Source organism: Geotrypetes seraphini, chromosome 1, assembly GCF_902459505.1.
Source record: "Geotrypetes seraphini chromosome 1, aGeoSer1.1, whole genome shotgun sequence".
Lineage (NCBI taxonomy): Eukaryota > Metazoa > Chordata > Amphibia > Gymnophiona > Dermophiidae > Geotrypetes > Geotrypetes seraphini.
This window is the reverse complement of record NC_047084.1, coordinates 158,550,337-158,577,532: the sequence shown is the minus strand read 5'-3', so window position 1 is coordinate 158,577,532 and position 27,196 is coordinate 158,550,337. Positions and strand designations below refer to the sequence as shown.

General features: G+C 42.6%; 1 protein-coding gene across 7 annotated transcripts in view; it reads left to right on the top strand.

Moving 5' to 3' along the window:
* LRBA (LPS responsive beige-like anchor protein) overlaps nucleotides 1-27,196 on the top strand; it is a 1,301,884-nt gene that overhangs the window by 951,825 nt on the left and 322,863 nt on the right. For all 7 annotated transcript variants that reach the window (XM_033940548.1, XM_033940584.1, XM_033940558.1 and 4 more), the window contains exon 44: nucleotides 2,162-2,274. In XM_033940548.1, coding sequence (XP_033796439.1) covers nucleotides 2,162-2,274 — 113 coding nt within the window. The remainder of the gene's footprint in view (nucleotides 1-2,161; nucleotides 2,275-27,196) is intronic.

Genomic DNA, 27,196 nt, shown 5'->3' with positions numbered 1-27,196 from the left:
AAGAGGGCACCAATCTTCTGCCAAAGCTCTTCAAAGCATAAAGAGTGAAACGGGAACGCTCCATTGAACACCTTTCCAGCTTGGACATCAAAATATCCAAGCTAAGTATTAACCTTCTAGGGTTGAGGTTCCCTTGATAATAATTTATTGAAACTGAAATGAAGAATTTAACATACATAAAAAAACAAGAAAATAATTAACTAAAAAACTTCATTAGTAAGTTAAAGAAATAAGAAGGTTTTTTGACTGATGATAGCTTGCAAACGGCTAGTCTGCTAATAATAATAATAAATTTATTCTTGTATACCGCCCATCCACAAAGTTCAAGGCAGTTAACATCGAAGAAGAACTGTACAATCAGTGAAAGGTACATCAAATTAATCAAAATGAATGACAAGATAAGGAATACATAGTTATTTAACAAACTTATCAAACAAATGTGTTTTTAAAAACTTTCTAAAATCGTTATAAGAATCCATTTGACAAATAAGCGGGCTTAACCAAGAGTTCAGTTTACCTAGTTGAAAGGCAAATGTCCTGTTTAAAAATTTCTTGTAACAACAGTTCTTAACTGAGGGATACATAAACATAAACTTCTTACGAGTGTTTTTTAATGAGGTATAAAAATTAAATTGAGAGGCTAGATATCCAGGAGCCAAATCAAAAAGAGATTTAAAACAAACACAACCAAATTTAAAAAGAATACGTGCCTCAAAAGGCAACCAATGTAATTGCTGATAAAATGGGCTAATGTGATCATATTTCTTCAGGCTAAAGATTAGGCGCACTGCCATATTTTGTACTAGTCGAATACGTTGTAAATTTTTCTTAAATGATGCAAGAAAGACAATATTACAATAGTCGAAGACAGACAGAATTAGAGACTGTACCAAAATTCTGAAAGAAACAAAATCAAAGTATCTTTTGATGGTTCTGAGTTTCCAGGGGATCATAAGGCATCTTTTTATCTTGAGGTTAGTATGATCCTCAAATGTTAACTGTCTATCTAGTATGACCCCCTAAAATCCTAATGAAAGGGATGATTTCAAAGGTTTGATCATTGATTAAAACCTGTTTGTCTAAAATGATATCATTAGGGTTGGCATGAAAAAATTTTGTTTTATCTGAGTTAAGTTTAACTTTAAATCTAAACATCCAAAGTTGTATCTCTGCCAAACTTTCAGGCGCTTGAAGTCTTTTCCCTTAATCTAAAAAATAGACTCCACACATATTCATTACACAATCAGGGGTGGGAAACTTCATGGCGACACCAGGAAGTATTTCTTCACTGAAAGGGTGGTTGATCATTGGAATGATCTTCCACTGCAGGTAATCGAGGCCAGCAGCATGCCAGATTTTAAGAAAAAATGGGATAAGCATGTGGGATCTCTTCATGGAAGAAATTAGGGGGGTGGGTCATTAGAGTAGGCAGACTTGGTGGGTCGTGGCCCTTTTCTAACGTCATTTTCTATGTTTCTATGTTACTTTAGAAGGAGTAGTGGTTTTTGATTAATTATTTGAGAGAATTGAAGATAGGGGCTGGAAATGAAGGCCAGGTTATTACAGGCCTACATTTCCAGCACCTATCTTTGAGATAGAATCACGCTTAGCAGTGCTGATTGTTGACCCCGCCCATAACCATGCCTCTTGATGTTCGGTGGCAGTAAGCGTCTGCATAGAGATGATTCAGGAGCCTTTTTTTGTAAGCACCTCATGAAGCCTAATTTTTTTCCCCAATTAGTTTTTAACGGTGAGATCAATTACCGCATCGTTAATTGCCAATTAAAACACTTAGGTGCATTTTGAATGGCACCGTTTTGAGAATCCTGGCCTTAATGTACGCTAATATTTGTTAGTGCATGCTTAGCTTTAACAAAAGGGCTCCAAAGTTAACTCTTTTGAATAACAGCTGCCAAGTTTCATTGTAATATTTAAGTAAATTTAGAAGAATATTTACATACAAAAATACTTTTGTTTTTGCTCTAGAGGTATAGTGATGTATAAGTGCACACAGTGCCAGGGTTCCCAAAATCTAAAATATATTTATTTGGTGAAAATAGATTTTCAAAAAATATACCATCTCTAGTACTTCAAGGTTATGTTCAATTGATCTTGTGTGCCTTTCTATGAAAGACTATGTGGTTTTTTGTTGTTCAACCAGGACGATCCTACAATGACTTGAATCAGTATCCAGTATTTCCATGGGTTATCACCAATTATGAATCTGAAGAGCTAGACCTTACCCTTCCCAGCAACTTCAGAGATTTGTCCAAGGTAATCCAATATGCCTTGTTTTATTAACAGTTGTAAAGGTAGCACTTTATTTTCTTCATGTCTTTTAGGAAAGAATTTGTGATATGATGTAATGTGGAATATGTGAAGTCCCTCTTTATTAGAGATTGATTTACTCTTGATGGGCAAGAACATATCGCTGACAGAAAAAAAAAACCTGGCAGATTTGACTTTTTTTGCACCACAATCTACTTGTAAATCCTCTCTGCTCAGTAAATAGGGGGAAGGGATATATAGGCCAGCCTACCAAGTATGAATCAGTCCCCAATGATTTTCTCCCTTTTCTCCCTTTATCGTCTTATTGGAATAATCCTTATAATCAGTACCATCTGTATTCAGTCACAAAGCCATAGGGAGATGTATTTATTTTTCTGATCCTGTAAGAAGATATTTTGAAATACATTTGTTAGAATAACCATTGATATAAGTGTTGACATGCTTATTTTAAGACTAGGTTGAGTATAAATAAACTTTGTTAGGAAATAGTCTTGGCAGGTAAAACCATGCCAACAGGTATTATGTACATTTGTAATTTACTCATTTTGTTAGCAGCCTTTATGCGCTGTTTCTGTTCATGACTTTAGAAAGATACATTTCAGGATTTGATCTTCTCTGTCTTGATTCTTGTAAGGTTATATTTCAAATTATGTCAATATAGAGAAGTTGTGTTGGCTAATGATTAGCTTTCAGTTTTTGATCAGAGTGTCAAGAAAAGGAAAAAGGGAAAATTTGTAATGGAAAGGAGAAATTTATTATGGTACACAGCTAGCACTCTTTGACAGTATCTTGTTAAAAAGTGAGGGGACTATTTTTAAAAAAAAAACTTTATTGAATTTTCACATCTGTCAAAAAGTGCAATATAATATATATACCATAACAATAAACAAAAAAGCATTTATAGTCTATCAAAGTCAATACAACAATAACCCAGAAATATCGCCTCCCCCCCCCGAACAACCAAAATTGTATCATGAATCATATAAATATATACACCCCCCCCACCCACCCCTGGATGTGCAAATACTATACCAACAAAGATAAAACTATAACAATTCTACAAAAGACGTCAATGGACCCCATATCAATTTAAATATTTTAGTATTCCCTAATAAATCAGTATATTCATGTCACTGAGGTGCCTTTATTATTAGAGTGCTCGTCTGTTAAGTTTACAGTAATACAGTAGCATTTGTAGACTTTACTCTTGAGTTGTCATTATTTCTTGCAAAATACACTAAAGTTTAATTTGACTAGTCAAAAGTCATCAGGGTTACAAAATGAAAATGTCATAGTGACCACACCAGGTCCTATATGTCAACATAGGCAACTGCCTACACTACCAACATTTTTGAAAGCACCAGTTAATTGGACCGAAGAAAAGACTTCTCCCACTTATTTTGTTATGCAGCATCACTGCTTCAAAGGATCACCACTTTTGCATTTCCCCTCCCATCCCAATTCCACTTTGGTGTCTGTTCTATGTATGAGTTTCAAAATCTAAAGTCTGGCCCTAATCTCCCACTTTTATAATAACAATAATAACAGTTTATATTCCGCAATACCGTTAAGTTCTATGCGGTTTACAATAGATATTATACATATTTGCTAGCTGAATATTGCAGTTGTTTGTAAACTAGATCTTGATGTAATTGTAAACAAAGAAAGCATTGGGGGCAGTTCTGTAAAGTTGCACCTAAATTAAGGCCAGAGCTTCCTAGGCACTCAGTTTCCACAAACTTTAAGAATAAGCTCAAATCAATATTCTAAATATTTCATTTATATTCTTTGAACCGTCAGAGGTGACACTCTCAGTGAATTGTCTGAGAGTTCATTTCACCACATCTCTTCATTAGTTCAAAAGAGTAGTTTTCTAGATGTATTTTTCATAATTTTATATACTTTAATACTGTGAGTTTCAAAAGTATACTATATATTCTGAAAGTTAGTCATTTATCTGGATTTGTAAAGAGGGTCAGTTGAGCCGACACAAAGTCATTTTTTGCTGTTTCAAGGCAATTTCCCCAACATGTAGTAAACTTATTTTCAAATTCCTATTCTGGCAAAACATGAATTTGTGTCGGCTCAATTGACACCCCCCCCCCCCCTCCAATACAATATAAATCCAGATAAGTGACTAACTTTCAGAATATATAGTATTTTGAAACTCACAGTATTAAAGTATATAAAATTATGAAAAAATACATCTAGAAAACTACTCTTTTGAACTATTTATTTACCATATTTTTCACCCCATTAGACACACCTGATTATAGATTTAGAGGAGGAAAACAAGAAAAAAACATTCTGAACCAAATTCTCACTGCCAGGCTCTGTACGCTGCCCCCCCCCCCCCTTAGTGGTAGGCCGGGGCAGGGCACAGAGCAGGCAGGCTTAATGGCAGGCAGGACTAGGGACTGGTAGGCAGGCCTAGTGGCCTAATGACAAGCAGGCAAGCCTACTGGCAGGCAGGCCCCACACACCCCCAGTACCTTAAATCATCCCCCATACTCCCATGTGCCCATACCCCCATGTGCCCCAGTACCTTAAATCATCCCCCATACAACCATATGCCCCCAGTACCTTAAATCATCCCCCATATCCCTTAAATCAGTGGTCTCAAACTCAAACCCTTTGCGGGGCCACATTTTGGATTTGTAGGTATTTGGAGGGCCGCAGAAAAAATAGTTAATGTCTTATTAAAAAAATGACAATTTTGCATGAGGTAAAACTCTTTATAGTTTATAAAACTTTCCTTTAACAGTTAAAAGGAAAGATATATAAACTATAAAGAGTTTTACCTTATGCAAAATTGTCATTTCTTTAATAAGACATTAACTATTTTTTTCTGTGGCCCTCGAAGTACTCTATTTTTTTCTGCAACCCTCACATTCTATTTCTCAAAACTGACACATTTCAATCACTATATTGCAAATAAAATCATTTTCCCTATCTTTGTTGGCTGGTGACTTTAGTTTTCTGTGCTTTTAACTATGTTTCCAGGGCCTTCTTGTCCTTTGACTGTTTTTTCTCCGTCTTCACTTTCTGCCTTGCATCCATCTTTGGCATTAACTTAATATTCAATTTTGCTGCTTTCTTTTCAAAATCTACGTTTCCATGTCTTCCCTTCCCTTCCTATCTCTCTTCTTCCGTCCTATTTCCATGGTCTGACATCTCTTTCCTTCCTTCCTTTCTCTCCCTCCTTCCTTCCTTCCTTTCCCCTGGTCTGGCATCTGTCTCCTTCCCTCCCCCCATGTCCTGGCATCTCTCTCTCCCCCTCCATGGTCTGGTATCTCCTTTCCTTCCCTCCTTCCCATGAACTTGGCACCTCTTGTTCCTCTCCTCTCCCTTGTCTTCCTTCTCCTTCCTTCCCTCTCTTTCCCCAATTGGGTGCAGCAGCAACAGAAGCAGCATTTCCCTTCCCCCTTTCCTGTGCAGCAGAGGCATTTCTCTTCCCTCTTCCCTCCCTCTCCCTTTCCCTGTACAGCAGCAGCATTTCCCTAGGGTCCCCCTTTCCTATGCAGCAGCATTTCTCTTCCCCCTTCCCTTCCTTGTGGAGCAGAAGCGTGTCTGGCCGGCTCAGTCGATCTTTCTGTTCAAAGCCGCGGGTGGCGGCTCCTCGCGAGATCCGTGCCTGCGTCTGAAGCCTCTCTGATGTTGTGACATCAGAGAGGCTTCCTATGCAGGAGTGGATAGTGCGAGGAGCTGCCATCCGCGGCTTTGAACTGAACGATTGACTGATCCGGCCAAACACGCTGCTGCTCCACAAGGAAGGGAAGGGGGAAGAGAAATGCTGATGTGGATGGCAGTGCCAGTGTTCCCTCTAAGCGGGCGGGTGTTGTGAGCAAACTTTTTTCACTGTGAGCTAAAAATATCGGGCGCCAGCAAGTTATGAGCCAAATAAATATGTTGCTTTCTACCACAGAACTTCCTTACGTTTGTATGGAATCTATCCCCTTTCAACTTTAGAGAGTGCCCTCTCGTTCTCCCTGCCTTAGCTACTAAGTCTATTCCCTTCAGTACCTTGAATGTTTCTATCATGTCCCCTCTCAATCTCCTCTGCTCAAGGGAGAAGAGGCCCAGTTTCTCTAATCTTTCGCTGTACGGCAACTCCTCCAGCCCCTTAACCATTTTAGTTGCTCTTCTCTGGATCCTTTCGAGTAGTACCGTGTCCTTCTTAAAGTACCAGTGCTGGACGCAGTACTCCAGGTGAGGGCGTACCATGGCCCGGTACAGCAGCATGATAACCTTCTCTGTCTCTTCAGTCCAGCATCTGCCCCTTCCATTCACTGTCTGTCTTTCCCTGCCATCTCTCCTCCTGCCCCCCCCCCCACCCCCCAATTTGGTCTAGCATCCATCATCTTCCTTCTGTTCCCCTCATGGTCTGGCATCTCTATCCTTCCCTCCCCCCTGTGGTTTTTAGCATATCTCTCTTCTCATTTCCTCCACTCAGATCTGATCATTCTCTGCTCTCTCTTCCCTTTTCTTCTCTGGTCTTCCTTCTCTATTTTCTGCCTCCATCTAAATTAAATTCTTTCTTACTATTTAGTCCCGTTTCCCTCTTTTCACTGTGTCTACACACAGCTTGTCACCCCTTTCCCTCACCCCTCCATTATCTTACTATTTTCTTCCCCCTTTATTTATCTCCTCCTTCCATCCAGTATGTGTTCTTTCCCCACTTTCATTCAGCATCTGCTCTCCCTTCTCAACTGACATCCATCTGCCTTCTGCTCTCTCTCCCTTCTTCTCCCTTCCATCATCTGTCCCCTTCTCTCTCTCTCTCATCTCCTCCATTCCATCATCTGCCCCTTCTCTCTCTCTCTCTCTCTCTCCCCCCCCCAACTTCCATCATCTGCCCCCCTTCCACTCACCTTTGTGGGTCACTTTCTTTCCCCTGAGGGTGGCTCATGTCACAGGGGAAGCTTTGGCCGAGCAGAACCGCTTGATTGACAGTGGAACTTACTTGATTGATGTCGATGCTGGGGCCCGTTGCCGTTTGAAGGAAAAAAAAAAAGGTGGAAAAAAGGAACCTGTAAAGGCGAGAGGAAGGGAAACCTCCAGGACAGCTGCTTTTTGCCCTCCTTCAGCGGCCCAAGAGTTCAGACCAGCAGCGGCAGCTCTGTATGCTTTTAACTTCGGCACAGAGCTGCCCCTAATCAATAGTTTAGCGCGGTTTCATGAGGCAGCCTCGGGGCCTTTGATAGCCGGCCCGCTTCGATGATGCGATGTGGGCCGGCCTAGCAAAGGCCCCGAGGCTGCCTTATGAAACCGCGCTAAACTATTGATTAGGGGCAGCTCTGTGCCGAAGTTAAAAGCATACACAGCTGCCGCTGCTGGTCTGGAGGTGCGGAGACAAGGCAGGAGGCAAACGCGGTGGAAGGCAGGAGTCCCGGCGAAGGCAGGAGTCCCGGCACAGCGACTGCAACAGGAAGTTGCAAGTCAGCTGACGCCGGCCTTTCGTTGCGGCGGGGACCGAATCCTTCGCGGACCGGCAAGATTTTGTTTGCGGACCGGCGGTTGAAGAACTGTGCTCTACACTGTGTGCGCTGTGACGAGAAACTTGTGCGCTGCGAGGTAATATTTTGTGCGTGAGCGCACCCCAGCGCAGCTTAGCGGGAACACATGGCACCAAGAGCCGCCGCTGGCCGCAGCTTTGACCGGAAAAATCAACTGCAGCAAGGGAGCACTTGATTATCACGTCCAGACCGCGGGCCTCAAAATAGCACCTGGAGAGCCGCATGCGGCCCGTGGGCCGCGTGTTTGAGACCGCTGCCTTAAATCATCCCCCATATTCCCATATGCCCCCCCCCAATACCATAAATCATCCCCCAAGTACCCCCCAGCACCTTTTTTAATCATCGCCCCATACCTTTAATCATCCCCCCTCGTTACATTTTTTAATTCCTCCCATCTTTCCCAGCCAGCGGTGCACAGACCAGAAGCGCAGAGATCAGGAGCAAGTCCTCCGCGCTCCTGCCTGGGCCTGCGACGATCTCCAAATGGCTGCAGTCAATTCTCGCGAGTCCCATGAGAGCTGACTGCATCCATTTGGAGATCAGCGCGGGCAGGAGCGCGGAAGACTTGCTCCTGATATCTGCGCTTCTGGCCGGGAAATTCGCTAGACCACCAGATATGATGGCAGCGATTCTCCTCTGATTCGTCCTCAGCGAGCGAGTGAATGGGTGGGCGGGATTAAGTTGCAGCAGTGGTGTTTTTTTTTTTTTTTTAATATGCAGTGGTTTAAAAAAATGCAGCGGCAAGGTGAGGTTTAAAATATGCAGCGGTGGCAGCAGCGGGTTAAATTTGTATCTTCGCTTTATAAGACGCACTTATTTTCCACTCTTTTTTGGGAGTAGAAAAAGTGCATCTTATGGAGCGAAAAATCCGGTACGTTAAAAATTTCTATACTGTTTTATATCAAAACGGTTTACAAAATGATTACATACATAAAATGTTAAAACAAATCTGGACAAGTAGAAACAGGCAGCATTAATTTTAACAACAATCAGTACTCAGAAATAGTTGTGTTTTTAAGTTTTCTAAATGTCACTGCATTTCCGAATTTGACTAACAAGGGCATTCCATTGTTTTATCCCTGCACATGAAAAGGTCATTGCATTGGTATCCGCATATTTTGGGTTAACATTTGTTTTCAACAATGCAGAATTTTCCGAATGCAGTGATCTTGTTGGTTGATAACTAGACATCTTACTCTTAAAAAATTCTGGAATCAAGCCATATAGAAACTGGTGACAGATCAAAATTGCTTTGTATAGGATTCTAAATACAACTGGCAACCAGTGAAGTTGTCGAAGATATGGCTTAATATTCACATGAACTAATGAATAGATGGGGTGAAATGAACTCCCATTGACAATTCACTGAGGGTGTCACCTCTGATGGTTCAAAGAATATAAATGAGATCCCTAAATTGGTTCATAGTCAAAAACGCGCAGGACAATCGATCGCCGACAATACAGAGCAGACAATCGCACGCAGGACATCAGCGCGCTGGACTTAAACTTAATTTTAAAGTGCTCCGAGGGGGGGTTTGGGGAGGGAACCCCCGCAGTTAAGTTAGTACTGTTTGTGCTGCCGTTGGGTGGGGGGTGTTGGGGGGAACCCCACATTATAGAGGGAAGAGGCGTTTTTCCCTTTTTTCTTTAATGTGAGGGGGTTTCCCCCCCACACACACACTCTCTAAGAAGCACTTTAAAATTAAGTTTAACTCAGCGCGCTGATGTCCTGCGCGCGATTGTCTGCTCTGTGTTGTTGGTGCTTGATTGTCTCGCGCACTTTTGTCCTGTCACCCCTAAATTAAGGCACCATAAGAGCATGCTTATTTAGCGCCAATTTTATAATGTTATTAGGACACACCCAGCCCATTACTGAATGCAAGCATTAATTCAATGTTGACTTTCAAAATGTATTTGTAACCATTTATGTCTGGTCAATGACTGGTGTAATTTGGTTCACCTTGCACTGTGTGCCACCGATAATATTCTGTAAGTTGTATGCAGTGCTAAGTATAATGTTCATGCTCTGCCCATGGGTACTGCCCACTTGTGGTAATGTGTTAAACAAAGTACACACCAAGTTTAGAGAATAACCCTTAACACATGCATAACTGCCAATTTATGGTGCCAATCACTCATATATGTGACTTATTCTGGAAACTTGGTGCATGGATTAGCTCCCTTCGTTAGCCACACCTTATGGAATTGCCTTTATTGATTGCAAAGCTAGTCTTAGATGGCAGAATGGAGTGGGCTTCTGGGACCTTAGCCCGTCCAATATTTTGCTTGACACACTATTAGCGACTACAATGTTTAGGGGTAGATTTGCCAATCCTGTTCAGGAGAGATAAAAGCAAGTCTGGTTTTCAGGATATATATATAACAAAAAGAGATTATGTTCTTACCTTGCTAATATCTTTTCTAGTAGAGAGATGTGTCATTCTGGACAATAAGGTATTCTCTCCATGCTCAAAAGCCATGCTGAAGGAATCCATTCCAGGTTTTCAAGTCTTCTTTCTCCAGAAGGAGGAGTACAGGGAGACTCCCCAAACTACAAATTTGTTCTGCTCTGAAAGTATAACAAGCATAAACATTTTATTTGACAAACGAAACATCAAAATCTCAGTTCTGACTCAAACTTCCTGATTGAGATAATAGTAAGGTGGAGTAAATACTGACTCAGCGGGATTCCAGAATGACACACCTATCTACTAGAAAAGAACCTAATCTCTTTTTCTAATGCAATAGGTGTGTCATTTTGAACAATAGGGATGTACAAAAGCTGTCCCAGAAATCTAGGGTGGGATCTCTGTGCCTGCTTATAATACTGAGGATTTCCACTGTGTCCTCCTGTTCCACCATGTCCACTCTAGAACTTGGAGAACGTATTCAGCGTGGACTAGGTCTCTGCCCTACAAATCTCCCTGGGTGAAATAGCTGAGCTAACCATCCCGTCTTTGTTACGCCTCATTCTAAATGCCTCTGCTCTACCTTATTGAACATCGCTGTATGTAACATCGCCGTATGTAACACTGCCTTATGTATCACCGCTGTATGTAACTCACAGCAAATGTATCTTCATTTCAAATGTAACTTTGCTGTAATAATAACTTCACTGTAAATGTAGCATCGCTGAAAATGTAACTTCGCTGTAAATGTAGTCTCTTCATCTGTTAACCGCACAGAACTTCCATGGTAATGCGGTATACAAGAATAAAGTTATTATTATTATTATTATTATTTCTAGCCAACTTTCCAACTATTTAGAGAAATTTTCTATCCTATTACCATTTCAGCATGGATTTAGACCAAACTTCAGCACAGAAACTCTTTTAATATCATTAATTGCATAGATTCAAAATCTACAGTTGCAGAACAAATATGCAGTGTTGTTACAATTTGATCTGTCGGCTGCTTTCGATATGGTTCATCATAACATTTTGATTCGTATGTTGGCTGTTATAGGTCTAAATCATGTGGTCCTGGATTGGTTTAGCAAATTTCTTTTGCTCCTATGAGGTATGTTTAAAGGGTTAGGTTTCATCTACATGGACACCCAAAGTGGAGTACCACAGGGCCCCCCTTTGTCACCTATTTTGTTTAACATCTATATGACCTCATTGAAAAATTTTTGCCTTTCGTCTGTAGAGACCATATTTACTTATGCGGATGATATTTTCATCCTGTTAGAAGTTAATCACGGTCTTAGCGACCTGGTTACAGGCATAGACAGCTGTATCTTCAAGCTTCAGAGGTGAGCAAATTCCATCCAAATGAAACTGAATACTTCAAAAACCAAATTTCTTTGGATCAGGCCTAGACTAGAAATTCTTTCTGTTAATGTCGTATTGAAGTCAGGCATCTTATTACAACTTGATTTCACCTCTAGTGTTGGTATTATTCTGGATTCTTCCCTTACTTTTAATGACCAGATAAACTCTTTGGCAAAGAAATGTTTCTTCAGTTTGCGCATGTTGAGAAAAGTTATGTAATTATTTTATCATGAACACAGTCTACTGTGCTTGCTCAGTTGGATTATTGTAACTCTGTTTATTTGGTATTAAACAGGGTAGTCTAGATCGATTATAGTTGATACAGAATACAGTGGGTAAACTTATCTTTGGTAAGAGAAAGTACGATCATGTATCCCCATTATTGAGGAAGCTTCATTGGCTTCCAGTCTACCATAGGATACAGTTCAAGTGTGCATGTGTTGTCTTTAAATTCCTCTATGGAATATTTGATCCTTCAATTCCTCTATGTTGGAACGCTATTAGATCCTGTCACTCAAGGATTACAACAATTTATAAATTATCATTTCCATCCTCTAGAGATTTAAATATGTTGGGAAGCTTAGTAAATGTATGGCATTTAAATTGGGGGAAATATGGAATAAACTCCCAGATTCTGTAAGACTGTTAGGTTGCATCAATTTCAGAAAAATTTAAAAACTTGGCTGTTTACGCAATAGTTTCCAAGATTACCAGCTGATGAATTGTAACAAAGTATATTTTATTTCTCAGCTTTCTAAATATCTATCTAATCTTAACTAATAGTACTTTCTCCATATGGCCTATTACTATGTCATTCTATTTCTTTAATGAACTGTAAACCGAATTGAGCTCCTTCGGGAAATGATCCGGTATATAAACTGAAGATTAGATTAGATTAGATTCTGCCGTGTTACTTCCAGGTATTCCAAGGATTGGATTATCCAACCCAAGCTCTGCAAGATCTGGACCACTTGAGCTACTACTTGTTCCTTTTCCAATAATGACAGAGCTCTGATCAGCCAGTTGTCCAGATATGGATGCACTTGCAGTACTGCCTTGCGGAAATGTGCTGCTACCACCATCACTGAACATGCGGGGAGCTGTTGGCAACCCAAAGAGGAGTGCTGAGAATTGATAATGTCTCTCCAGCACATAGAATCTCCTTTAATCCGGAAATATGGGTATGTGCAGGTAGGCTTACGTCAAGTCTAGGGAAGCTAGAAATTCCCCTGGAGCTACCGCTGCGAAGACTTACCACATGGTTTCCATGTGAAAGTGTGTAACCTTCATGGCCTCATTGACATGTGTGAAATCAAGAATGGGTCTCCAATCTTCTGAGCATTTCTTGGACACTATGAAATATATGGAGTATGTGCCTGAACCTGAATCTTCAGATGGTACTGGCTTTATGGCTTGAATTCCTACAAGTATGTACTGTTGCTAAGACTCTGCATGACTTTTATGTCCCACCTGGGAATCCACAAACCAGTCTGTTAAGGGATGGACAGACTCTAGCTTGAACCTTCCCCAAATGATCTCCATCACCCAGCAGTCTGAAGAGATCAGCACTCAGACCTCATACACATAGATCCTTCCTCCTATCTTCAGGTGGAAAATTTTGGCCCTGGTGCCATTGCACTTTCTAGGAGGTTGATGTGGGATGAGAACCTCTAAATCTCTGTCTTGATCTCTGAGATGAGGCTCCTCCTGAGTTCTGTCAAAAATGCCTGGAATTACATAAATTAGATCGCTCAGAACCTCTAGGATTTCGTAGTCTGCAGTCAGGCAGAGATTTTAGCCAGCGATCTGCCACACTGGCCATCTGATCATCCAGACCCTTTCTGAACAACATCCATACTTTGAAAGGGAGTCTACTGAGTGTAGCCTTGGAGGTGGAATCTCCCACCCATTGCCTGATCCATAGCATTCTGCAGGCTGAAATTGAATAAGATGAGATTTTGCTCATCATTCTGATGTCATAGAGAGCATCAGCCATATAATCCACCCTTTCTAGCTTCAGTTAGGGTAAAGGCATGCCCTCTGCCAAGCATGTTCCACAATAGAGACTGCTGCATCTGCTTTGAACCCTAAGGCCAAAGCTTTGAATTGACTTTCTAGGACCACATCCACTTCGCAATCCTGTGTATCCTTTAATACTACACCTTCCTCACTCGGCAAGGACATACACTTTGTTACTTGAACTACCAAGGAATCCACCTTAGACTGTTTCCACTCATGCGCCATAAGATTCAGCCTAGACATTGTTTTGGTTACCTTTAAAGAGCCCTCAGGAGCATTCCAGTGCTCCGTGACTAAAACTTTTCTATCAGGATGCCAGGGAAAAGACGTGGGCTGCATTCTCACTCCACTCAGGATAGAACACTGAGTGGAAGGGGCCTGCTGTGAGTCTTAACTGTAAGTCCCACAGGGAGTCAGTAATGAGCTCTATTAGTGCTGAAGGCTTGAACAGCTGGTGTGAGATCTTCCTCTTGGTGAGGCCCTCCACTGTTTCCTGCATACTTGCTCCTGTTAGCGGCCCTATATCTCTCAGGAAGGAAGACGCGCTCTGAGACACCAAAGACATACAGACTAATCCCTTGCCTTCAAAGCTCCTGACAGAAAGGTCCACAGGATCCCATTTAGCCTCTGCCAGTGACACTGATGTGCACTGGGAGCCCAAGCCCCCTTGCATGACTCCTGGATCACGGCCAGACCTCATATGAGGATCCCAGCTATCCAAATAAGGTCTCCTCATCAAATTAACAAATTCAGGAGCAAGGCTAGGCAGCACTGAGTCCCCTTTAGGCAACTCCACCTTCCATCTCTTAGGCTTCATGGCTTCCACGCTCTTATGCTTAGGTACGCTACTGTTCCGAGACTCTAGGAGGGATTTTCTTCCAGTAGACAGGCACCCCCCCAGTTCTTCATTCTTAGAGATCAAAGGGAAGGCTATGCCCAACACTCCCACCCCCCTTCACATGCTGTGTGGCATGTGGCACAAGGGCGCTTTTCTGGCGTCCAACCAGCACAAATATGACATGAATTAGGTATAAAAGAGCCAGAGGACCCCATCCTTGCCAGTTTTAGGTAAAATGAGATGATTTGAAGAACTTTAGAAAAAAAATCATAAAATCCAAGATGTCCACTATGGCAGTGTTCTGGCGCCTAAAAAACAGCTCAAAAATGATTTTACTAAACTTAAAAAAACTCAGTAAACAAGATTTAGAGGTGGGGTCCCTACAGGATGTGACAAAATCCTTAAAAATAAGTTTTTCAGGAACCATCCCCTATTTTGCCCATAGGCTGTAATAGCCTTACTCACTGTGACATGGGCTCTGAAGGTGCAGCAGCCTGCCTCAACTTTAAAGCAGTAGCTGGATTTGGGAGAAGAATCCTTGCCTCAGTCAGCCAGTCCTCCAAACACAAATCTTTGGGGCTGCCTGTCAGACTGAAGTTGGACTGATCGTCAACCCCCATGGAATTGTGCACATGAAGGGGGAGAAGCGAAATCACAGCCGACACCCTAAAGAGCGCTGCTGAACCTCCTGTAGATACCTAACAGCCTGCACTCAAGGCCCTGCAACTCAGTAGGTAAGTTAAGCTACTAAAGATATGGACCCCAAGCTCCACAAGTTTTCTGCAGCCTGGCCAAACAGATCCCCAAGGGATTAGCCTGCTGGCTGCAGACCCAAGTCTGATTCTTCTCCATGCAGGCAGAGCTTTCCCCCATACTGGGGAGCTCTGGTGCACAAATAACCGCCCCCCCCCCAAAAAAAACAACAAACTAAAATAAGAAAGTCACCCTCTGGCTCGTGTTCAGAAGGAAAAACTGAAGGGGGCAGCAGAGCCCTCTGGAGAAAGAGGAGGATCTGAAAACTTGGAATGGATTTCTTCTGCACGGCTCACGAGCGTAGGGAGAATACCCTATTGTCCAGAATGACACACTTATTACACTAGAATAAATCTTAAGAAAATACTTGCCTATTTTGATTGTCCTGCAAAAAAATAGTTGCTTTCTGCCCTTGAACTTGAACTGTCTGTCCGTGTCTTAATGTTGCAACTGGTGTGTGTACTCTGGTCAAAGCATGCCTACAGGTAGCAAAATATTACTTTCATCCCCAAGTAGTAAACCTGAAGCCAGAATATCCTATTTTTCTAATCATTAACATTTCCAGTTAATAGCTGAGTAGTAGATTGGGCTGCGTTTTGTTTGGAATAAATTGTAGTATCTATCTATACATATAAATGAAGAACTAAGAAGACACGCAAAATAATTTTTAGCCTTTGTGATTTTTGCTTGAGAATGAGCTCGATGTGCTTAGCTGGTGTAGATCAGAAAACACTCTTTTTTTTATCTGGTAGGTTTAAGTGCTGTTCTTGATGAATGCCAGTGCTTTTCATGTGTGCTCTGCAAGAGATAGAGCTGGAATCATTTTACCATCTACATTTCCCAGGTGGCAGCAGATTAGTGTGTGGATTGTGATCTGAGCTGTTCGTAACAGCACCCAGCAAAGTCTATAGAATTCTAAACTTGCCATTCACTGACAGTAGCCCTAAGATGCTGGTAGTTATCTTGGATCAAGTTAAGTTTAAATAAAGGTAATATGATAAAGATTGAGATCCACAAATTCAAAGTAATGGAACAAAGAGAAAATTCAAGGAAGCGATTTAGTAAAAAAACAACCTTGAAGCCTATAACAACTTGCAGCATTACAAAGTTTGTTGTAAGCTCTTTCAAGTAGGGACTGTCTCTTGTGTGTTTAGTGTACAGCACTGCATGTCTGATAGCGCTATAGAATTGATAGTAGTAGTAAATGTATAGTGCTGTGTATGCCTTTCAGCACTACAGAAATGATAAGTGTGTAGTAGTAGTAGTGTTGCAGCGATCTTTGGGCGATATTAAAATCCTCAGTTACGTTATGTAAAATGTTAGTTTTGATTTTACTAAATAAATCATAATATGAAAAATAAGATACAAAACAGCATGTAATAAAATTCAGTGCCTACTATTCCAGTTAACACAGGGGTGTCAAAGTCCCTCCTCGAGGGCCGCAGTCCAGTCGGGTTTTCAGGATTTCTCCAATGAATATGCATGAGATCTATTAGCATACAATGAAAGCAGTGCATGCAAATAGATATCATGCATATTCATTGGGGAAATCCTGAAAACCCAACTGGATTGTGGCCCCTCGAGGAGGGACTTTGACACCCCTGAGTTAACACATTCCTGGCCTTGGTTTCTGATACCCAGCCACATGCATAAGCATATTTTCTAGGATATTGAACACTGCATTGGGCTGTGTAGCAAGAGAGAGGCAAATGTAGTCCAAGACAGATGCAGTTCAAGGCAGCCATTGCTGCCAGGAAATGCAGAATGCGAAAGGCATTAGTGGCCCACAGCATTCCCTGCCATCAGAAGAATATACATATATCTGCGGAGGAACACAGTGGTAGGGATGGACCGGGGAGGGAAATAGAAAATGCACATTTCCTTATTCTGCTGTAGCACTCCAGATGAAGGGATTATGCTCCACAATCTGCAGATGAAGGTAGCGGATGCTGACAATTCAGTGGCATTACCCATATAAGGAGTGATGTGGCCTTGGAACTTGCTAGTATTTCTCTACCTACAGCAGGTTGACTGGTGCAGTAGAATCAAGTTTCTTCCTCTTTAAGCCTGATTATCAGAGGTGCAGGCTGCAGCCTGTAGCCCCTTGTCAAGTCCCCTGCCCCATCACAGGGATTGGTTTATTGTCCTTTCCATTGATGAACTGGAGGTGCTTCTCTTAACCCCAAGACTGCATACTTGGCTTACGGGCCTTCCTTGGGCTATAATCTGTTCAAGAAAGACAGGGTAGGAAGGAAAGGAGGGGAGAGTAGAGTTATATGTTATAGATCATATTAAAGCCACACTTTTTCAGGATCTGCAGGGCAAGGAAGATGCACTGTGGATCAATTTGGAAAGAGGGAATGGTGAATATATTTACATTGGTGTGATATACAGGCTTCCTTCACAGACGGAAGAAGTAGATAGAGATTTAATAGTAGACATTCAGAATATCTCTAAAAAAGGGGAAATCTTGCTAATAGGTGATTTTAACATGCCGATTGAGGTATCCCTATTGTGGGGTCTTCTAGAAGTAGGGAGATCCTGGATTCTCAACAAAGAGAACTGTTCCAGCAGTTCATAATGGAACCCACGTGGGATGGGATCATACTGGACTTAGTGCTTACAAAAGGGGAAAGTGGGTGATCATCTGGCATCTAGGGATCTAGTGGGTATAAAGAGGGCCAATTCAAAAGCAAAGGTTCTAGACTTTAAAAAACTAACTTTGTTCGGATGGGGTTTTACATCAAGGAATTGTCTTGGTGGAAATGTCTGGAAGGAGTGGAAATGTGGTGGGCAAAACTGAAAGGAGCGATTGTAAGGGTGACAGACCTTTTTGTGAGGCAAGTAAGTAAGAGTAAGAAGAAAAGAAGGCCACTTTGGTTCTCAAAAGTAGTAGCTGAGAAGGTAAGGAATAAGAGTTTAGCTTTCATAAACTACAAAAGATCGCAGAAAGAGGAAGACAGGTAAAAATATCTGGAAAAGTTAAGAGAGGCTGGTCGTGTAGTCAGGAAAGCAAAGATGCAAATGGAAGAAAAAAATAGCTGACACGGTAAAAGGTGGCGACAACATTTTTTAGATATATTAGTGATTGGAAGAAGTGCAAAAGTTGCATTGTGAAAGGGAGGAATATGTAGAAGCTGATAAAGAAAAGGCTGAATTGCTTAACAAATATTTCTGTTCTGTGTTCATGGCTGAAGCGCAGGGAGCGGGACCGCAGAAGACAAACATGAATACGGATGGAGTAGTAATAGACCCTGATCGATTTTCAGAGGGTTGTGTTCATGATGAGTTAGCTAAAATAAAGGTAGACAAAGCGATGGGGCCGGATGGCATACATCTGAGAGAGCTGAAGGTACTTAGGGAAGTTCTGGTAGCTCCGCTGACTGACCTTTTCAATGAGTCTCTAGAGTCGAGAGTGGTACCGGAGGACTGGAGAAGGGTGGATGTTGTCCCTCTCCACAAAAGTAGAAGTAAGGAATAGGGAATTACAGGCTGATAAGTCTGGCTTCTGTGGTAAGCAAATTAATGGAAACACTTTTAAAACATAGAATAGTCAAGTTTCTGGAATCTTGTGGATTACAGGACCGGAGGCAACATGGATTCACTAGAGGTAGGTCTTGTTAGACAAATCAGATCAATTTCTTTGACTAGGTGACCAGAGAATTGGATAGAGGTTGTACGCTAGATTTTAGCAAAGCCTTTGACAGTGTTCCACACAGACATCTAATAAATAAACTGAGTGCCCTTGTGACGGGCTGGGTAAGGAACTGGTTGAGTGGAAGGATTCAGAGGGTAGTGATCAATGGAGATCACTCTCAGGAAAGGGATGTTGCCAGTGGTGTGCCTCAAGGTTCTGTTCTTGGGCCTGTTCTTTTTAACATTTTTATAAACGATGTTGCTGAAGGATTGTCGGTTAAGATTTGCCTCTTTGCGGATGATATCAAAAGTTGCAATGAAGTAGACACGCCGGATGGTGTGAATAACATGAAGAAAGACTTGGTGAAGCTTGAAGCATGGTCCGAAATTTGGCAGCTAAAATTTAAAGCTAAGAAATGCAAGATCATGCATTTGAGCTGCAAAAACCCGAGGGAACGGCACAGTTTAGGAGGTGAAAAACTTATGTGCATAACAGAAGAGCGGGACTTGGGTGTGATTATATATGATGATCTTAAGGTGGCCAAACAGGTTAAAAAGGTGACGGCGAAAGCTAGAAGGATTCTAGGTTGCATAGGGAGATGTGTAGCCAGTAGGAAAAAGGAGGTATTGATGCCTCTGTATAAGATCTGGTGAGACCTCATTTAGAATATTGTGCACAATTCTGGAGGCCACACAATCAAAAATATATAAAAAGGATGGAGTCGGTTCAGAGGAAGGCTACTAAAATGTTGTGTGGTCTTCGTGATATGAGGACAGACTTAAAGATCTCAATCAGTAAACTTTGGAGGAAGGGCGGGAGAGGGGAGATATGATAGAGATTAGAGAATGACACGGGGAGCGATCCCCGCAGCGAACCGCTGCGTGGCTGCGGTTTGGCTGCGGGTTATGGTGACCTCATTAGCAAATCACCGCAGACGCGGGGACAAATCCTTTCACCGACCGCAAAAACGGTGAATAGATTTGTCCCCGCAGGCCAATGTCCCCCCTTCTAGGAACCGCTATTTACCTGTGTTTCACCGTGCTCCTCATTTGTCAGATCAACCCTTCCTGCCAATAGAACCCGCCCCCCCCCCCGACGATCGCCTTCAGCCCTTCATGCCGACAGAACCAGCCCTCCCCAACGATCGCGGCAGGAGGGTACCCATCCCCTCCTGCCTACCCCAACAGCCCCCCCCGACGATCGCAGCAGGAGGATATCCAACCCCTCCTGCCAGCTCCCCAACAGCCCCCCTATGATCACTGGTAGGAGGGTGCCCAACCCCTCCTGCCGGCACCCCCAACGGCCCCCTATATCGCCAATAGGAGGGTGCCCAACCCCTCCTGCCGGACCCTCCCCCAACAAACCCCGCCATCCCGAAACACCACCCTTAGTCTTACTTTCCAAGTTGGACCGGACAGCTCCTCGCTCGTCTGGCCAGCAGGCCTGCCTCCGTCCAAATGAGGCGGGCCCGCCCCTCCCCTCCCCTGCCTAACCCACAGGATCCTAGGGCCTGATTGGCCCAAGCACCTAAGGCCCCTCCTATAGCGGGAGTGGCTTTAGGTGCCTAGACCAATCAGGCCCTAGGATCCTGTGGGTTGGGCAGGGTAGGGGCGGGCCCGCCTCATTTGGACGGAGCAAGCCTGCTAGCCATACGTGTGAGGAGCCGTCCGGTCCAACTTGGAAAGTAAGACTAAGGGGGTTCCGGGGTGGGAGGGTTCGTTGGGGGGGGGGGTCCAGCAGGAGGGGTTGGGTACCCTCCTGCCGGCGATCTTAGGGGAGGCCATTGGGAGGACCGGCAGGAGGGGTTGGGTACCCTTCTGCTGCGATTGTCGGGAGGGCCGTTGGGGGGGGTCTACAGGAGGGGTTGGGTGCCCTCCTGCCGTGATCGCTGGGGGTGGGGAGACTTGCAGCCGTAGCCGCGGTCACTATGCTAATCACGGCAGGGAGATCTTTGCCGCGATTAGGTACAGCGGCCGCGTCTACTTACCATGTAGGCTAACATTGTAAGCATTTAAAGTACCTGTCGTGTTTGTTTTTGCATTGCTAGCCCCAGGGGTGGTGGAAGATTAGTGATTGAAAAACTGTATGAAAAATAACTATTTTAAATTTAGTATGCAGCGGTGACGGTGACGGGGCGGTGAATGGGGTTGCAGTGGCGGTGATGGGGCGGTGAATGGGGTGGCAGTGGCGGTGACGGGGCGGTGAAGGGAATGGCGGTGACGGGGCGGTGCAGAGGATGGTGAGACGGGGACGGGGCGGTGACGGGGACCAATTTTTTCACCGTGTCATTCTCTAATAGAGATATTTAAATAACTACGTAATATAAATGTGCATGAGTCTAGTCTCTTTCATTTGAAAGGAAACTCTGCAATGTGAGGGCATAGGATGAAGTGAGGGCATAGGATGAAGTTAAGAGGTGATAGGCTCCAGAGTAATATGAGGAAATACTTTTTTACAGAAAGGGTGGTAGATGCGTGGAACAGTCTCCCTGAAGAGGCGGTGGAAACAGAGACTGTGTCCGAATTCAGGAGGGCCTGGAATAGGCACATGGGATCTCTCGGAGAGAGAAAGAGATAATGGTTACTACGGATGGGCCATTTGGCCTTTACTGCCATCATGTTTCTATGTTTCTAAAGGGGCCTCTGGCTAGTTGACTGTTGCCAGGAGGAGCCTCCAGAAGCTCCTTGGCCTGTAAGCTTTCATTTGGAATGTCTATGACTAGTAGAGATTCTGAGGGGCCACTCCCAGCCTCCTCCTTTCTCCCCTTTCCCCTTTGTGGGTGTTCTTTAAGAGTCTGTGTGTCTTGCTGCCTACAACTTAGCTTTAATGGAAGGAAAAAGAATTGTCCAGGGTAACCAGCTCTAGCAGCAACTGTAATGTCAGGTAGTTTAGTAATAATTCTAACCAGTTCCTTTGTGTCTGTAATGTTTTACCAATTAAATCCGAATAATATATCCTACATTTTTTTTAATGCTTTCTTATATTCCCTTACCCTTCCTCTCCAAAGTTCCTCCCTATCCTTACAATAATTTTTATGCTATACGCTTTCTAATCTCCTTACAGATCGTTTTATTTTTTGTTTTAAGTTTTTTATTGATTTTTACATATAACAACAAGTGTCATAAATTGTCATACAATTATTTTAACAATACAATTGATATATCTATAATGTATTTTATATAAAACATATCTTATATTTTCTTTATTTCAATTTTATATATCAATAAATTATAATGATTTTATCAATTATTATTTAATTATTAATCATTTTCCCTCCCTTCATTTTGTTACTGTCACATAAGAATAATATCTATTATGATAGATCATTTATAATTTACGACAAAGAGAATAAAAACCTTACCCCCTCCCACCCTCCCTCCTTTAACCATTATCTTAATATGGGAAAAATGAAAATCAGTTGTTACAATATTCTGTTAATGGTCCCCAAATCCTCTTGAACTTATCTATATATCCTTTTTGTGTTGCAAATGTACGCTCCATCTTATATATATGGCAAACTGAGTTCCACCAAAAATTATAGTTTAATCTGTCACAATTTTTCCAGTTATGTGTAATTTGTTGAACTGCTACTCCAGTCAATATAAATAAAAGTTTATTGTTATTTGACGAAATTTGACTCTGAGTTCTCATTGCAGTACCAAACAAAATCGTATCATATGTCAAGGCTACCGGATTTTCTAACATCCTATTAATTTGAGGCCAAATTGATTTCCAAAATATTAATATGAATGGACAATAAAATAAAAGATGATCTAATGTCCCTGCTTCAAGATGACAATGCCAGCATCTATTAGACTTAGAGCTATCAATTCTATGTAAACGTGTAGGGGTCCATAAAGCTTTATGTAAAATAAAAAACCAAGTTTGTCTCATAGAAGCTGACAATGTACATCTTAACCTCCAAGACCAAAGTCGTGGCCATTGAGATGCATTAATCTGATGCTTAATCTCAATGCTCCAAATATCTCTAAGACCATTTTTTTTCTTTTTATGTACAAATCCAGATATCAATTTATACCACATTGCGGCCTGGTGACCCATGGATTCTATCTGAAAACATAAGAATTCCATACTATGATAGTTATTAAGGTTTTTCCATTCAGGGAACCCTACCTGGATGGCCTGCTTCAATTGCATCCATCTGAAATATTGTGATTTATTTAAACCGAATTTATTTTGCAATTGTGAAAACTCAAGCAGTTTACCTTTATTCATTACATCCTCTAAAATACGAATTCCAGCTATCATCCAATGTTTCCAGATAATTTTAAAACCGCCAACTTTGATCTTTGGATTTAGCCATATTGTTTGAGTCATTGATTTAGTTATTGGAATAGGAGTTAGGTTACTTATATACCTTATAGTTTTCCAAGTATCAACAAATATTTTGTGTTCCTTATATAACCTTGGCATTTGAATACTGATAACATGACTCAGATCGTTTTAATTCAAGAAGTTCAGCATCAAACCATTGATTTCTGCACACACTGTACATATGGGCATAAAGGGGCTAATTTCTCAAGAATAGTTTTATTTGTATCCTTCCAATATGATTTAAAATCAACTTTTGTTGATGAAATACAGGAGTCATAACATGCCCCCAAAACAGTCCCATCTATAGGGCCCCTCTTAAACAATTGGACTACTGCCAGTGTAAAGTAAACTTGCACAAATAGTGATCACCATTTCATATCAGCTAAACAGGTAATACAAAATAAAGAATCTTTAGTTAGGGAAATTAAATCCAAACGTCGCCGTTTTTGATGTGAGGAAGAATACACTGGGATAGAGAGAAGATCATTAACCGAAGTGTCATCACTCATCTCCAAATGCAAATTGATATCTCCTAATAACAAACTGCATGAGTTTGAAAAAGTATTATTAAACCCAAAGTCATAAAAATCTTCTTTGACGCCTAATCATTTCCCAGGAGGGATTTAAAACAAAATACATGTAGGTGGATCCCTGTGACTAGTGTCAGACAGTTAACATAAGAATAGCCTTACTGGGTCAGACCAATGGTCCATCAAGCCCAGTAGCCCGTTCTCACAGTGGCCAATCCAGGTCCCTAGTACCTGGCCAAAACCCAAGGAGTAGCAACATTCCATGCTACCAATCTAGAGCAAGCAGAGGCTTCCTCCATGTCTTAATAACAGACTGTGGACCTTTCCTCCAGGAATTTGTCCAAACTTTTCTTAAAACCTGCTATGCTATCTGCCTTTACCACAACCTCTGGCAATGTGTTCCAGAGCTTAACTATTCTCTGAGTGAAAAAAAAATTTCCTCCTATTGGTTTTAAAAGTATTTCCCTGCAATGTCATCGAGTGTCTCCTAGTCTTTGTAATTTTTGATGGAGTGAAAAATCAATTCATAATAAAATTGTGACACAATAAAATTTCTAAACCCCCTAGGAGTAGAATCAAATCCACCAACAATGAACTTGTGGCTGGCCAGAATGTTGGGGGTTATGGAACTGGGCATAGAAGTGGGCTATGATGGGAAAAAGGTGTCCACATGGTAAGCTGAAATATGAATGAATTTTTATGATGTGTTATCAGTGTAACAAAGATCATTAGAAACATAGAAACATAGAAAGATGACGGCAGAAAAGGGCCAAGGCCCATCAAGTCTGCCCACTATAGACCCTCCCCTTAAGATTAGCTAGTGTTTTGCCCTGACCCTCTTAGGGATCCCACATGGGCGTCCCATTTATTCTTAAAATCTGGCACACTGCTGGCCTCGATCACCTGCACTGGAAGCCCGTTCCACCGATCAATCACTCGCTCCGTGAAGAAATACTTCCTGGTGTCGCCGTGAAATTTTCCGCCCCTGAGTTTGAGCGGGTGCCCTCTTGTGGTTGAGGGGCCTCTAAGAAGGAAGATGTTATCTTCCACTTCTATACGTCCGGTGACGTATTTAAACGTCTCAATCATGTCTCCCCTCTCCCTGCGCTCCTCTAGAGTGTAGAGCTGCAAATTGTCTAGTCTTGCTTCGTACGGGAGACCTTTAAGCCCTGAGACCATTCTGGTGGCCATTCTTTGGACCGACTCGACCCTCTGCATGTCTTTGCAGTAGTGTGGCTTCCAGAATTGCACGCAGTATTCCAGATGAGGTCTCACCATGGCCCTGTACAATGGCATAATGACAGCAGGCCTTCTGCTGACAAAACTTCTACAGATGCAACCCAGCATCTGCCTTGCCCTTGAGGAAGCCTTCTCCACCTGATTGGCAGATTTCATGTCTGCACTAATGATTACTCCCAAATCTCGTTCCGCTGAAGTCCTGGTCAAGGTCTCCCCGTTCAAGGTATAAGTTCTGCACGGGTTTCTGTTACCTAGGTGCATGACCTTACATTTTCCAGCATTGAAGCCCAGCTGCCAGGTTGAGGACCAGCATTCCAATGTGCGCAGGTCCTGCGCCATACTATCTTGTACATTGCCCTCGCTTACCATATTACATAGTTTGGCGTCGTCGGCGAATAATGTTACTTTACCTTGAAGCCCTTGAGTCAGATCTCCTATGAATATGTTGAAGAGGAGCGGACCCAAGACCGAGCCCTGAGGCACCCCGCTGGTCACCTCCGATGTCCCAGAGAAAGTACCGTTAACCATCACCCTCTGATGTCTGCCACTCAGCCAATCTCTGACCCATGCCATCAGAGTCTCTCCTAACCCCATTGATTTCATCTTGTTTAAGAGTCTGCGGTGTGGGACGCTGTCAAAAGCTTTACTGAAGTCCAGGTACACTATGTCCAGTGAATCTCCTTCGTCCAGTCTTTTTGTTACCCAGTCAAAGAAGCTGATGAGGTTTGATTGGCAGGACCTACCCTTGGTGAATCCATGTTGATTGGGGTCCCGTAGATTCCCTTCGTTCAAGACCGTGTCCAACTGGCGTTTGATCAGTGTTTCCATGATTTTGCATACTATTGATGTCAGACTCACCGGTCTGTAATTTGCAGCCTCTGTCTTGCAACCCTTTTTGTGTAGAGGAACGACGTTAGCTGTTTTCCAGTCCAAGGGGACTGTCCCTGTACTCAGTGAGAGATTGAATAGTACGGCTAACGGTTCTGCCAGGACATCACCTAACTCCCTAAGCACTCTGGGGTGCATATTGTCCGGTCCCATGGCTTTGTCCACCTTGAGTTTTGTTAGCTCAAAGTAAACCTCGCTGTGTGTGAATTTAAAATTCCGAAACGGGTCTTTTGTGTTTGACTGTGGTTTCAATTGAGGGCCGGACCCTGGCGCCTCGCAGGTGAAGACCGAGCTGAAGTATTTATTTAGTATTTCTGCTTTTTCGGGATCTGATTCTGCGTAATTCCCGTCTGTTTTTTTCAGGCGTACTATCCCGTCTGTGTTTTTTTTCCTGTCACTGATATACCGGAAGAAGGATTTGTCCCCTTTCTTAATGTTGTTTGCTAGAGTTTCTTCCACTCGAAGTTTGGCCTCCCTGACTGCCGTTTTGACCTCTGTGGACTTGATCCTGTGTAGCAGTTGATCTTCGTTTTTCCCGGTGCGTTTGAAGGAAGCAAATGCGTTTTTCTTCTCCTTAACAAGACGTGAGATCTCTGCGGTGAACCACTGGGGTTTGTCCTTTCTTCGCTGTTTATGTGATGATTTTATGTAACGGCAGGTTGCCTCGTGTATGACAGATTTCAGGGATGACCACATATCCTCCACATTCTCTGTCTCCGTTTGGTCCTGGAGTGCCTGATGGACGAAAACTCCCATACGTGCAAAGTCTGTTCCTCGGAAGTTGAGTACCTTTGTTTTAGTGTTTGATCTATGGAAACCTTTCCTCAGATGGAACCATATCATGTTGTGATCGCTGGAGGCTAGCTTATCTCCCACGAAGATTTCTGAGACGCTTTCTCCATTGGTGAGTACTAGGTCAAGGATCGTTTGGGCCCTAGTGGGCTCCATTACCATTTGATTGAGGCGTGCTCCTCTTATGGAGGCTAATAGCCTCTTGCTTCTGCTGGTTGTTGCTGAAGGTGTGCTCCAGTCTACATCCGGCATATTGAAGTCTCCCATTAGTACAACGTCCCCCCCTTAGCGCGATATTTTCTATGTCTTCGATTAGTTCCGTGTCCTTGTCTTCCGGTTGTCTCGGAGGTCTATATACCACACCAAGATACAGGCAATTTTCTCTCCCTCTGGCCAGATTCACCCAGAGGGATTCCCCGGTGTACTTGACTTCCGTGATTCTGGTGGTTTTGATTCCTTCTTTAATGTATAGCGCTACCCCTCCGCCTAACCTGCCCTCTCTGTCTCGACGAAGTAAACTGTAACCCGGTATAGCCATATCCCACCCATGAGAGTCCGTGAACCAGGTCTTGGATATTGCCACCACA